Source organism: Rhipicephalus sanguineus, chromosome 2 (genome assembly GCF_013339695.2).
Source record: "Rhipicephalus sanguineus isolate Rsan-2018 chromosome 2, BIME_Rsan_1.4, whole genome shotgun sequence".
In the NCBI taxonomy this organism is placed as follows: Eukaryota; Metazoa; Arthropoda; class Arachnida; order Ixodida; family Ixodidae; genus Rhipicephalus; species Rhipicephalus sanguineus.
In genome coordinates, this window is record NC_051177.1 from 87,485,710 (window position 1) to 87,497,998 (window position 12,289).

Genomic DNA, 12,289 nt, shown 5'->3' on the forward strand with positions numbered 1-12,289 from the left:
AATAGATTACATTTTCCAAAAGAAAAGAAGTTTCATTTGTCATTGGATACATATTGTAATAAATTTATTTGCCCAAATCAAGAAAACTGATTTGTAAGCTGGCAGAATGCAAGGCATGCTTATTGAATGACTACAAATTTTTTAGTGTAAGCTGTACTCCATTCGCTTGTTTCGCATGACCGTAGTTATGCCTCCGCATACCTGTTAGCATTTTTATTCATTGTTGTATCAGGACAGAAAGAAATACGCAACTTGAATGCGTTATCCAATTCTTGAATTGAATACAAGTATAATGTACTAAATAGTACCGTGTGATTCGCATTGGAAGCCTCGAATGTTCGTACAACCCTACTCCTTTATTGTTGCTTGCATGGATGGCAGAAATCCTGGGCTGTTAGTGCTGTTGTCTCATTCCCCTCCCGTCATCTTTCAGGTATGGCATACACAGGAGGTGTTCCATATGACATCCTCAAGCCTGTTTTGGAGAGGTGTACCCCCAAGCAACTGTACACTCTTGAAGACTACAACCCAGTGAGTTCCGATTGCAGTTTTGTGCTTCTGAAGAAAGATTCTTGCTCAGTTTTCTTACCTTTTATATAAGTACATACATGACTGATTTCTCTTGGAGCATCTTGTGAAACGATAATAAACAACAGTGTTCTCAGCCTTTTTTTTTTTCTTTACACTCCTTTATTTCTTAAGCCGATCATTGTATTAATTAAGCTATGTTTTTTGCTCTGCGATTTCTACCATCTGTACGTATTGAAATGGTGAAAGCTGCGACAGTTGGAAAGGATATAAAACTGTATGAGGTCGAACAGAGTCGGCACCTAGTGGCGAGTGGACGAAACCTCGTAGTGTGGATGGGTGTGGACGTCTCCTTGCGTTGTCTGCTAGCCACAATGTGTTCGCATGTGTATGAACATCATGCATGTCCTCAGAGGGCAGCTTATTCCATTGTGTGAGCACAGTCTCAAATGCTTGTACGCATGCCTACACAATATACTCGAGCATTTCGCCTTCCAAGTCTTATGTGCACTCTGATAAGACAAGTGAGGGCATGCAGATGTCGAAAGCGCTAGGTGTGATCATCGTACTGTCCATTCGCCAAAATCATTTCACTGTGGGCGCCATTTTGTCGTTCAAGCACATCACATAGTGCACTTGGCGTCGTCCTAAAGAAAAGAAGTGTTTATGTTGAGATGGGAATGCAGAATCTTAGCGACACCATCTTGTGAAGTGTTCGCAATTTCGAAATTCTTGTGATACTGCAAAACATGAACTAGTCGGTTAGTGGTATATTTAAAAAAAAAAAAAGAATTCAAGCTATGCGTTTATATAACAGCACACTTGTTATGAGTATAATTTGGTGACTCTCATTCAGTAGTTACGCGACGAGCTTTAGCTGCGCCTAAGATTTCCTTTTACCGTATGGTCCTTGTCCCGCTGCATAGAAATATTTATAATTGCAAGTGTAGTCTGGTGCTTTTGTTCATGAATTGTCCACTGGAAGGAGCAGAATACGGAATACAGTATTACATAAGGATTATGCATGACACGGAAGTACTAAAACCGAGTTGCTGGTGACTATATTGTAGCTTGGGAGAAATTAGTGCAGAAGAACCTATGTACTTGCTTGATTTAGGTACGTTTTAAAGAACCCCAGGTGATCAAAAATAATCCTGACGAATTATTTTTGATCATTTTATATATATATATATATATATATATATATATATATATATTGTAATTTGATCTCCTGTGTGGCGTTCATGTAATCATAGAAGGAAACCATCGTGTGCTGAACTTTTACATGCATCTTTTTATACTGTTACTTGAATTAGAACAAGCACGTGTAAAACATCTCCATAGTGCTAATGCGTTGTGAGCACCGTAGTTTCGCTGACTTAGCTTATTAACTGCTTTATTTTGTGGATAACGAAAAAAATGTTTTTACAATGCGGATAAGCATTTATGCAAACAGAAAAGCAGAGTGCATAAAGTGCTACTTCAAGTCATTACAAAGAAATGCCGGCTTTTTTTTTTTCTGGCCACTCAAGCAACAAGTAAATACTTACTTGGTTTAGTCACGCAACAGCATTACTATGAAACAAGAAAAAACATTGAGCAGAGTGCAAAAAACACACGACTGTCGCCGAAAGCCAGCGCCTCATTCATTGGCAGATTGTACCTCTCTCACATGTAATGAGAGTTTTAGGCAGGTTTTGTCCATTAATGTGGCTGTGGAGGGCGTATATATCACCATTAGGCTGCAATCAACCCATTTTATTCACCGAGAAACAGCTCAAACCACTCAGGAGCGAAGCGCCGCTGCGTACATTTGGATACTTCCCGCTGTTCGCCTATCCATACTAATGCGGTGATGGTGCTGTCACCTGTAGCCCAATCTCGCGGCAAATACATGTACTTCAGATGCATTGTCCCCATCTTCACCAAGCATCTTCACCAAGCTATGTCTCACAAGCTGTGATGCAGTAGGTTTACAGTGCTACACATCATTGTTATTAATTCTTTCCAGAAGGAAACATAACTTAACGATGTTTGGGGCAAAATAAAGAACATGCATTTTGTGAACAAGGATGTGATTTACTTGACTATTAGTGTACTAGTACGTAAAGTGGTGCTGTAAAAATTTTTATGGGCTTTCTTTTTATGCAGCTTTCCACACCAATTTAAAAGGATCAGTTTTGCACATGTGGAAAGGGTGTTGAATTACGTAGTTACAACAACAGTATTATGTTGGTATGTTGGATCTATCTTATGGTATGGTGCATCTATTCATGCCTTTTTAATGGGGAATAAGGTTGTATGTACACCTTGTTTGTGGTACAAAATAAATCTGAATGGTCTCACTTTCATTTGCCCTAAAAAAAATGAGGCTTTAAGAAGGTTACAGAAGTACTAAATTTTATCAGAACCCAGTTGTCCTGCCAACTCCTATTTGAAGATCGTTGTGCTAGCTTCTTAATGCGGTGTCATGGAGACACAGAATCCTTCCTGAAGTGTTCGTTTGTTTTATTCTAATAAAAAGTCTTAACCTTGTCATTTATCTTTTCTTTTATTTCCCAGTACCTGCTCGATGACACCGATGAACTATGGCAGGCACACTGTACTCGGGAATTCAAAAGCAGTTGTCCAGACGCTGGAGAGACGTGGAGGGAGTTGTACCTGGTAAGAGGCCCAGCCATCAATGTTTGTATGTTGGCTCTATATGTGTGACATGCCTTGACTGTGAACATGGCGAGGAGTCAATGATTTTAACATTCCAGAGCAAACACTTATACTGTGAGAGATGCTGAAATTGGGAGCATCAGATTATAATCTTCGAGTTCTTGAACATGTGACTAGATCCAAGGAACCAGTGCTTTCATGCTCCATTCCTATCTAATGTGCGGTCTCTTTTGAAATGTTATCCCTGCAGCCATGGTTGGCGTAAAGTATGTTTTGTAATGTAGCTGGTTACGTAACTGTGGGATCCAGACATTACTAGCTAAATCGTCGTGGCCATTCACACTCTCTGAAGAGTCCAGAGTATGTGAACCGTCTACATAAATTTTTCAGTTGTCCATTTGTATTTTTAATGGGCAAGGCTCCATAGTGTGCAATGTAAAGAGAAAAACTTCCTAATGTTAATAATCCTAGTATGTGAACACTGATTCATAATAATGGCCAAAAGCAACTGTTCACAATTTGCAAACTATTCTCGGAGTATTCACTGTCCAATTCAATTCAGATGTGGCATTATTTGGGTCATATGTAATTGATTCGATCTGAAAATTAGCTGTTTGCACACCTCTACAGTTCTTTTAATTTTGATGTTTGAACATTCAACACAACAGGTGTGTGTGTCTGGGCTGTGAAGCACTGTCATCGCCATTCGGCTCGTAAAGTGTTTCAATGGTTGTTGCATGTTCTTGTGCTTTTGCAGAAAAAATTTGATGAACGGGAAGAAAAGTTCAAGTCATTGACAGCCACGATCACTGCTTCCATGGCAAAGGCTACACCAGGTAATCATGCACTAAACTATGGGTTCTCAAATGGAGTTCCACGGAACCCCTGGCATTCTAGGGTTCCTTGAGCGGTCAGAACGAATGCGACCCACTCTCGTTTTATTCCCGTTAGCACCTAATTTATTGAAGTAGACAAGAAAATTTGCATTTAACAAAGCGATTCCACACCACATCCGCACATCGGGAACCCGTGGGTAACCAGAGACTCGTGCAGTAGCGGCACACAAGCGTGCCATGAAATTCGTGCGATTCACGGATCTGTGATAACAGGGATCACAGAGTGCTGGCAATTCATGCTAACGAGAGAAGTTTGTAACACGTGCGCGGGAATCAATTCAGGTAATTCTGCAAGTCTAGCATGGAAGACCACGTGGGCTGTTTAAACAGCACTAACGAGCATGCAGGGCGCGTTATTCGGGCTCATGGCGCACTGGCGTTCGCATGGCACAGTTTTTATACACGCTGATTTGCAACTACACTCCATTGGTTTTGTAATCATAATGTGCGCTTCTCGATGCATCTCGTGCACTTTGATGCACGTGAGAGGCATCGCTTCATGTCAGCGGTGGGCTACACGAGCATTTAGGCTTAGCCTTGAGATCATTGTATGGACGGCCGCATGCTTTAATATTGCAGTGATTCCACTCCTGCGCCAACTGCGCCAAAGTGCGCCAAATAGGATTTACTGCGCCATCTTGATAATATCGACGGAAATTGCGCCATACTGCGCCAGAGTCCCGGGTTTGGGGTCGTATATCACCGGCAATCGCACCGCCGGCGTGTCAAAACGTGCAGCTTCATCTTGGGGCTGCTGAAGTAACAACCACAGACCAAGAATTATTCCGATGAATTGCTCGCGCGTACGTCCCGAGTAAAGCCATTACGCCATACTCGTTGCTGACACAGCTTCTGTTGTGCATGTCGGCTCGACAGCAAAACGCACTCTCTGCAGAGGCTCATGGCGGCGATTTATGGGTGGAGGTTGTTCCAGAAACGCTGCTGATAGCCCGTTTCAAGCGTCGCACAACACGTAATTAAAGCAGTGTTCACTAATAACTAGGGGTGTGTGAATATTCGAAATTTCGAATATTTTTCGAATAGCGTTTGCTATTCGATTCGATTCTCACTGGAATTTTACTATTCGAACTATTCGAATTTCCCAAAAACAAATACAATCAACGACCAACTGAAAGTGCCCCCTTCAGATTTTTAGTATGCTTCACCGCATTACACGCTCGTATTGCGGCAAAGCTGCCTTTCAAGCTCTGTTACGGTCGAACATAGCCAAGACACAGTCAACGTCCGATTAGAAGTGGTCCCTAGATTTTCAGTGTGCTTCACCTCATAACACCCCCGCATTGCGGGAAGGCTGCCTTTCAAGCTCTGCTACGGTTGCAAGTGTATTAACTCAAGAAAACGCTGGTTCCAACATGGAGATGCAAGATGTGGCAGAGGTGGGGCCTCAATTAATGCTGTTTTGGACCTGAAACTTGGGCAGGAAGTCCGAAAAATTGGACGCCGAAGCTTTTTAGCATCCAAAATTTCACATGTTATATATCGATGTCTACAAGGCAGATTTGGAACTCTGGACTTGAAGGGAGCACACTTTTGTCCGCCACATCAGTTGGGCTTCCACAGAAGTTGAAAGAGGAGGAGAAGCTGAGGAAATGGCATCTTTGCCTACCACATGTAAAGTGCCGTCGGCAACACTTTGGTTGCACCAAATCATGTACATAAGTACAATTCAGCCTCTATATTGCGCTTCAACCTAGCAAAAAGAAACACTTTCATGTTGCTATCTCATAAGAATATGCTTAGGAATCGTCTCCAACTTTTTTTTCTGCAATTTTGCTTCGAAGTATTCGAAAAATATTTTAGAAATATTCGAGAAATATTTGAAAAATATTCGATTCGATTCGCACCCAAAATTTTGCTATTCACACAGCTCTACTAATAATTATATACATATGCGTGACGCGAAAATGTCTGTCACTTCTGTTTCTGGACATCGCGGGATGAAAAATATACTTTATCCTTGGATCTTCATCCAGAAGAGCTTTTTTGTAATTTCTTCCACCAGCACATCCGGGTTCGTACTTGCTCTTGTGGTAAATACCTCCCAGAAGCCCCTGCCCTTTCGAGCTCGTGAGTGATAGGGTACGTCCCAATTCGAATTTTTCGCTTAATTAAAAGAAATGGTTTCATTAATAAAAGCATGCCTCCTGGTCGGAGCAGCCGTAATTCAGTTTTAATACACTCGGCCATCTGCAGTGGGCCCGTCGCTGATGGCCCTGACGTCGGAATGCTCAATGTGAAGTGGCTACGCCATGTTACACGTCCTCCCCTCGCTTTCCAGGGGCTGACGGTTAAAATAATCACAGTTTCGCTTAAGGGCGAAGCAATGAATTCGATACCAACAAATTGTATTGTTATACGAAGAAAGGCTAGCAGCTGACTCTCGGATCCGATCTCGTGTAACTCAACAAAATGCTGGTTTAATTGAATGTGGCTGGTCCAGAGACTGAAGCGCTTTTCATGCTGTCAGTTCTTTAAACGCGAAGTAAGTGTTCAGAACACAGCAGGTTGACGAGCCGTCTGCTGATGCCTCGAGATAGCATGCGTGCCAGAGACCTTTGAGCGACGCACCGCCCATTCTCCTCCCCTGGCGTCCCTATATGCTCCTTACGAAAAACGGCCCTTGCGTTTCCTCTCTCTTTGATGAGCAATCAACGGCAGGCCTCGCAAGCAGGGTGATGTTATCGCATATGCACCCTCTGTGCGACGGAGACGGCCAGCTCGTTTCATCTCCGCTTCAGCCACATTCGCCGCCATAGCTCGCGATCTTTTACTCGCGGGTAGAACATACGATGCACGGGGTGATGTTATCAATTTGGAATTTATGCAGAACATGACGGCGACGGCAAAAACCCATCGAGGGTCCCCGTATAATTGCTATCGCAATAAAGAGAAAAAAAATCAGGAGCCATTCCACTTTGTGAGATGGATGACCAGCGAAGATGTTTAGTGTACGGGACAGTGGCGACACGGTGGAGGCCGGTTTGTTTTATACAAGGCCAGGCTGCTGTTAGCGTTCAATACACAATATTAACGTGAAAGCCTTAGATGCCTCATCAAACACGAAAATTGACCGTCGCCGTCGGCGGCGTCAACAGAAGTGATGCGAAAAAAATCATCACGTGATGACGTCATCGTGACATGATCGGTCGCTAAGACTTGTCACGTTATACACCGTGAAGTCACATGATGTTGTCATCACATGACATCGTTGCTTCGCACTGCCTCAATGATGGAGGCAGTGCAAAACCAGGCGAAGTGCAGAAAGCTTTGATAGGGGGGCGGGGGAGGATCAATAGATCGAGTGAGAAGAAGATGGCTGTCATCTTTGAGTCGTCTTAGGCGAATGCATAAGCGACTCAATGAGTCTTTTTTTCCTTTTTGCACTGCTTCCTAGAGGGCACTAGGGGTTTTTCGGCGCACAGTCGGAATGCCCTAGCTATATACAGCTTCGCTGTAAAAAGAGAGCGAAGTTTGTTAAATCATGCAGTCTTGCATTAAACGCACTTTCGGACACTTTCGCACACTTTCACGGAAGCTTGACCTTGAAGCGTATCTCCATCTTCCAGGCAACCCGGTGCAAGTGCAAAAGATAGCCTGGAAGCATTGTGAGAATGCTCTTGCTACAGCACAGAGAGGCCTCAAAAAGAGGAAGGGAGTGCCGGAAGAAGTTGGCTTTTTGAGGCTAGCTAAGTGACGTCATGTTGCACCCAGCAATACAGCCGATTGAGAAGAAAAAGAGCGTGGCTTTCGCCTTGTATTCATCCTAGGGGAATGCATTAGGGACATTGTAACTATTTAGCATTGAGGCACTGTTGTACGTCGCGGCATCTGTTTACCACGTCTGCTGATAACCACATAGACGTATTTAGAGTATTAATTTTATTGATCCAATATTCCATTTATTTGATAGTTTCGAAAATAATCGCTGCAGAGATTATTCCAGAACGCTCAACTGCAAGATGCCCGTATTTTTGTATTGTCGAGTGAAATATGGAGTGCTTCCAAGATGATTTTCCCTGTGAGGTTTGGAATGAATCGAAATATTTCTAGCTCTTCATAAGGGCCCCATAATAATTAATTATTCAGGTGCATGAATGTAAATGCAACTTGCTTCTCCAGTGTGCTCCAGGATGTGAAATGACTGCTCCAGAGTGCTCCCAGATGTAAAATTACCTGCTCCAAAGGGCTCCCAAGATAAAAACTTTTGCTGCTCCAAAGTGCTCCAAGATGAAAATTTTGGTGCTCCGAAAATTGCTCCAAATCAGAAGTCCTCAGTAGCGTCACTGATATTGTTTTCAGAAAAATAAAACAGGCTTTTGTACGTTAGCCACTTTGTTTGCATGAAAACATGGCTTACGGCGTGCGGTGCCTGAATCATGCAGTGTATACCGTAAAACCCTGAGCAAGCGCCCCTACTCGAGCAAGCACCCCCCTCCCTTTTACTGAAGATTTGAAATATTCGCCTATGACCGAGAAGGCATCCCCTCTGCCCTCCCGCCATTTTCACTGCTTCATTCAGTGTTTTTTTTTCTTTTTTTTTTTTTTTTTTTTTTGGCTTGATGAGGGCTAATAGCGTCAGTGAATGCATGCCTATTAGATAACGCATTTCAGTGGAATCACGCACGGTTCTTCTGCCTCCATCTTGAATTTTTATCCGTTACTGAGCAAGCGGCCCCCCTAGAGGTGTTGTCTTGAATATCCTTCACCGTAGGGGAGGTGCTTGCTTGGGATTTTATGGTAGTCAGCAGATTTACGCCACTCGCCGACTAGGGCGGGGAGGTGGAGGGGTTCGGAGAAATCGCGAGTCCATGTATTAGTATTGTGAGTGCCGCATCAATGGCGATGGTCTTCGAGACTAAAGATAAGAGGCTATTGCGGCACCATTAATAGTGCAGTTGTTTGCATAAAGAAGTGTTGCCGCTTACCTGAATTTTGACTCTGCGATTTTCAGACCTGCTCGTGCTTATAGCACCAGCCACTTCATAAAATTGTGTTGGTATTCTATGATAAAACTGACGAAACTTCTGCAGAACCTGTGCATAATGGTAGCTGAGATATCCGATGTAGTACCGAACCTTCCTGAATTCTTCGTACGTAATGCATGCATGACGACGCAGACCATAAAATCCAACAGCCATGAAAGAGGTTGGCATTATTTTCGAACCGCCCTCTTATTTGAACATTTCTTGCAGCTTCTTCCATGTAAAAAAAGAACCCATTAGCAGCTGTATTTTGCATGAAAGGTCATATTTTATGATAACAGTTTCAATATAACAGACTAAAGAACCAACATTGCTGACATTGTCGTGGCAATGCAAGACATGCTGCAGGCATAGTAACATGGTAGTAGATCCTTACAGGGAATAGAACTGATGAAAGCAGCATCATTGGTGTTATTCAACTTGGTTTCACTGTGTGGTTGGCTAAAACAAATTTGTTCTTAGATTAGTAATTCGTTCAAATGAATTTTTAAAAAGTGGAAATATTTTATCATCATCATCATTGCCTTGATCATAGTTTTGGAACAGTGTCACTTTTTTTTCCCTTTAACATATATACATTTTTATTTGTAGATTTGCAATCCTGCAGAAGACAGGATGGCACCTTATAGTATCTGTGGTGGTGCCTCGCTGACCTCGCCTCTTACGCCTTTGCAGTGCGTCAGACCAAGCTGGCTTACGTCGACACAGTGGCCAAGCCTCCTCGTAATGTTGCCAGGCAACAGGCCAAACACGGCACGGGTTTGCTGTCGGCCGTTCCAGTCAGGCCTTCCGACCGTCTGTCGTCTCGGCCCGTGTCCTCCCCGAGTGCCAGTGCTAGCGTCAGTCGGCCACCCGCAGCTCCACCGGCAATACCTAAGAGTGAGTGCTGCCAGCGGCACAGTTTTCTCCTTTGGGTGCGACATACATACGTAGCAGGTCTAAACACAGAGCACCAATGTGCAAGTCAAAAGGCTTAATTCAGAGGGACACCTATACTGTTGAACCCCTTTATAAGAGGCACTTATACAACAGGCAATTGGGTATCAGAGACACCAGTGTGCCTACATAGAAACGGGCTGATAGAAAAATGAGAACGGGGTACCCTGCTTATATGAGACACCTCATATAAGGAACAAGAATGGCTCCTTGGTACATGTCTCTTATAAAGAGGTTCAACTGCACTTGGTTACAACACAAGAAAAAATGTTAGCTCTACCCATAGAACTGTGGCATGCCTGCCATGCACATGCGAGAGAGGTGTGCTAGCTGGTTTCCGCTCGAACTGTAAGTGCTTTTTCTCGGCTAATGTAAATACTACGCGTATGAAGTGTTAAAAGTTCGTCGTTACTACCTAAAACATTACGTTTGGCTGAGCAGCGATGTCAAAGTCCTTGACGAAACTTACCCGGACGTTCAAGCTTACGCCCTAAAACCAGCTTCACGAGCGTGTGTCTGTATGGGAAAGTCAACTATATCTGAAACACTCAAGAAGTGCTTCATGTCAGGAAAATGACTAAGCGCTATTGAATGGAGCATTTACGCAAATTCTCTGTGGGCGGGACAGAGATGGCTGTGGGCGGAGCTGACATTTTTACTTAGGTTGTAACCGAGTATAAAAGAAGTCATAATTAGTTCGAGAAGTTGTACGGTGTGCTCTTAAACTTTCTTTACATTCTGTGGCGAAAATAAAGGTGGACTACAGCTTAATGTCTAACCACTCGAAGCCCCATTATGAGCGAAAAGTGCAGGAAAAGCACTTATTGTTTGTCCACAATAGCAGGCCAGTGTAACGTCAAAAATGAAACTTCATAAGAAAATAATAAGCAAAGGAATAACAAATATAAAAAAGTCATGTATCCACAGAATTCAAACACAGGACCTGTCTGCACAGGAACCCAAAACTGTAAACGTTGTGCCATGGACACACGTGTGCACAGTGGGGATAGAACAGCCTTCAAAATTTGCCACAGGCATGTGGCCGCTACCAGCTTGACACTGCACCTTGTTCTGCAGCAATTTTTGCAATGCCATGGCTAATCTGGCTCTGCGTGGCACCCTTCTAATCACACCGCTAGCACTCCCAAATTCGTGAAGGAAAGCCAACTTCTTGGGGGGTTTTGCACTGTTCGATGTTTGATGTATGAAGTGTTGTGGCTATTTTTGTTTGATGTAGCCATAGGTTTTGCTATGCATTGACACTAAAGCATTGTCGTGTTGGATATAAAGGATAATTCAGTTCATCCAAGTTTGATATGGTTGGGTTTGACCTAACGCTGTTTTGCTCGTTTGGCCAGTTTTTCTTGAAGCGAAAGGTCCCACGAGCGTTTGGCCATTTGTTTACTTCAACATACAATGTAATTTATCTGCATTAAAAAGATGTGCAACCACGAGCAGACACTGTCAAGACCCATGACATAACCGGTGCTCTTCAAATGTCATCAAGTCGCTGCTGCGTTATTTGTATCGACAGCGATAATTGGCACCAGTCGACTTGCACTGTAATCTTTCTACAGCAGAGCTGTTGTGGTCGAGGTTTGGCGTGCGTCATAGATAGAAAATTATCATCACCATGAACCGGCACGTGCTCTCTTCGTCCTCTTCTTCATTGCCTTTCTCCTCTTCCATTTCTGCTTCACTCCCAGAACACGTGCGCCGATTTGTGCAGTGTGATCGAGGGGAGATCACACTGCACAAATCGATGTGTGAAATGTGTGAGATGTGTGAAAGAGGGGAGATCGAGTATGGAGAGAGAGAAACAGAAATAGATAGAAAGAAAGGGCAGAAAGAGAAAAATATAGAAGGCGAGAGAACGACTACATAGAAAGAGAGAAAGAAATAGACCTAGAGGGAAAGAGATAGAAAGACACCGACACACAAAAAAACATGGCTGATCCCTCCGTCATAGGAATCGGTAAAACACGAAAGTGAAACATGTCTACACAGAAGTAGTGCTTATTCTGTAGTGATATATGAGAGATTGTACAATGTCTATTGGTGCTTGGCAGCTATAGCACCGATTGGCATGGATGCACCCATGTTGACGCCTAGTTCGTAGAGGTTCTTAGCTTGAGCCGCAAATGCGTGCGTCCCACTGGCCTCTGTCTCACTCCACCAAGGCATGACTTTCGCCCGTCAAAATGGTGTCCTTTCTGCAAGACGTATTGCAGCAGTTTTGTTAGTCAGTGCTCTCGCAATCGA

At 43.4% G+C, this 12,289-nt stretch overlaps 1 protein-coding gene across 1 annotated transcript in view; it reads left to right on the forward strand.

Annotated features, from left to right (window-relative positions):
• LOC119383310 (transcription elongation factor B polypeptide 3) overlaps window positions 1-12,289 on the forward strand; it is a 36,904-nt gene that overhangs the window by 11,320 nt on the left and 13,295 nt on the right. Inside the window, exons 9-12 of the mRNA XM_037651388.2 lie at window positions 434-531; window positions 3,091-3,192; window positions 3,950-4,028; window positions 9,767-9,970. Coding sequence (XP_037507316.1) covers window positions 434-531; window positions 3,091-3,192; window positions 3,950-4,028; window positions 9,767-9,970 — 483 coding nt within the window. The remainder of the gene's footprint in view (window positions 1-433; window positions 532-3,090; window positions 3,193-3,949; window positions 4,029-9,766; window positions 9,971-12,289) is intronic.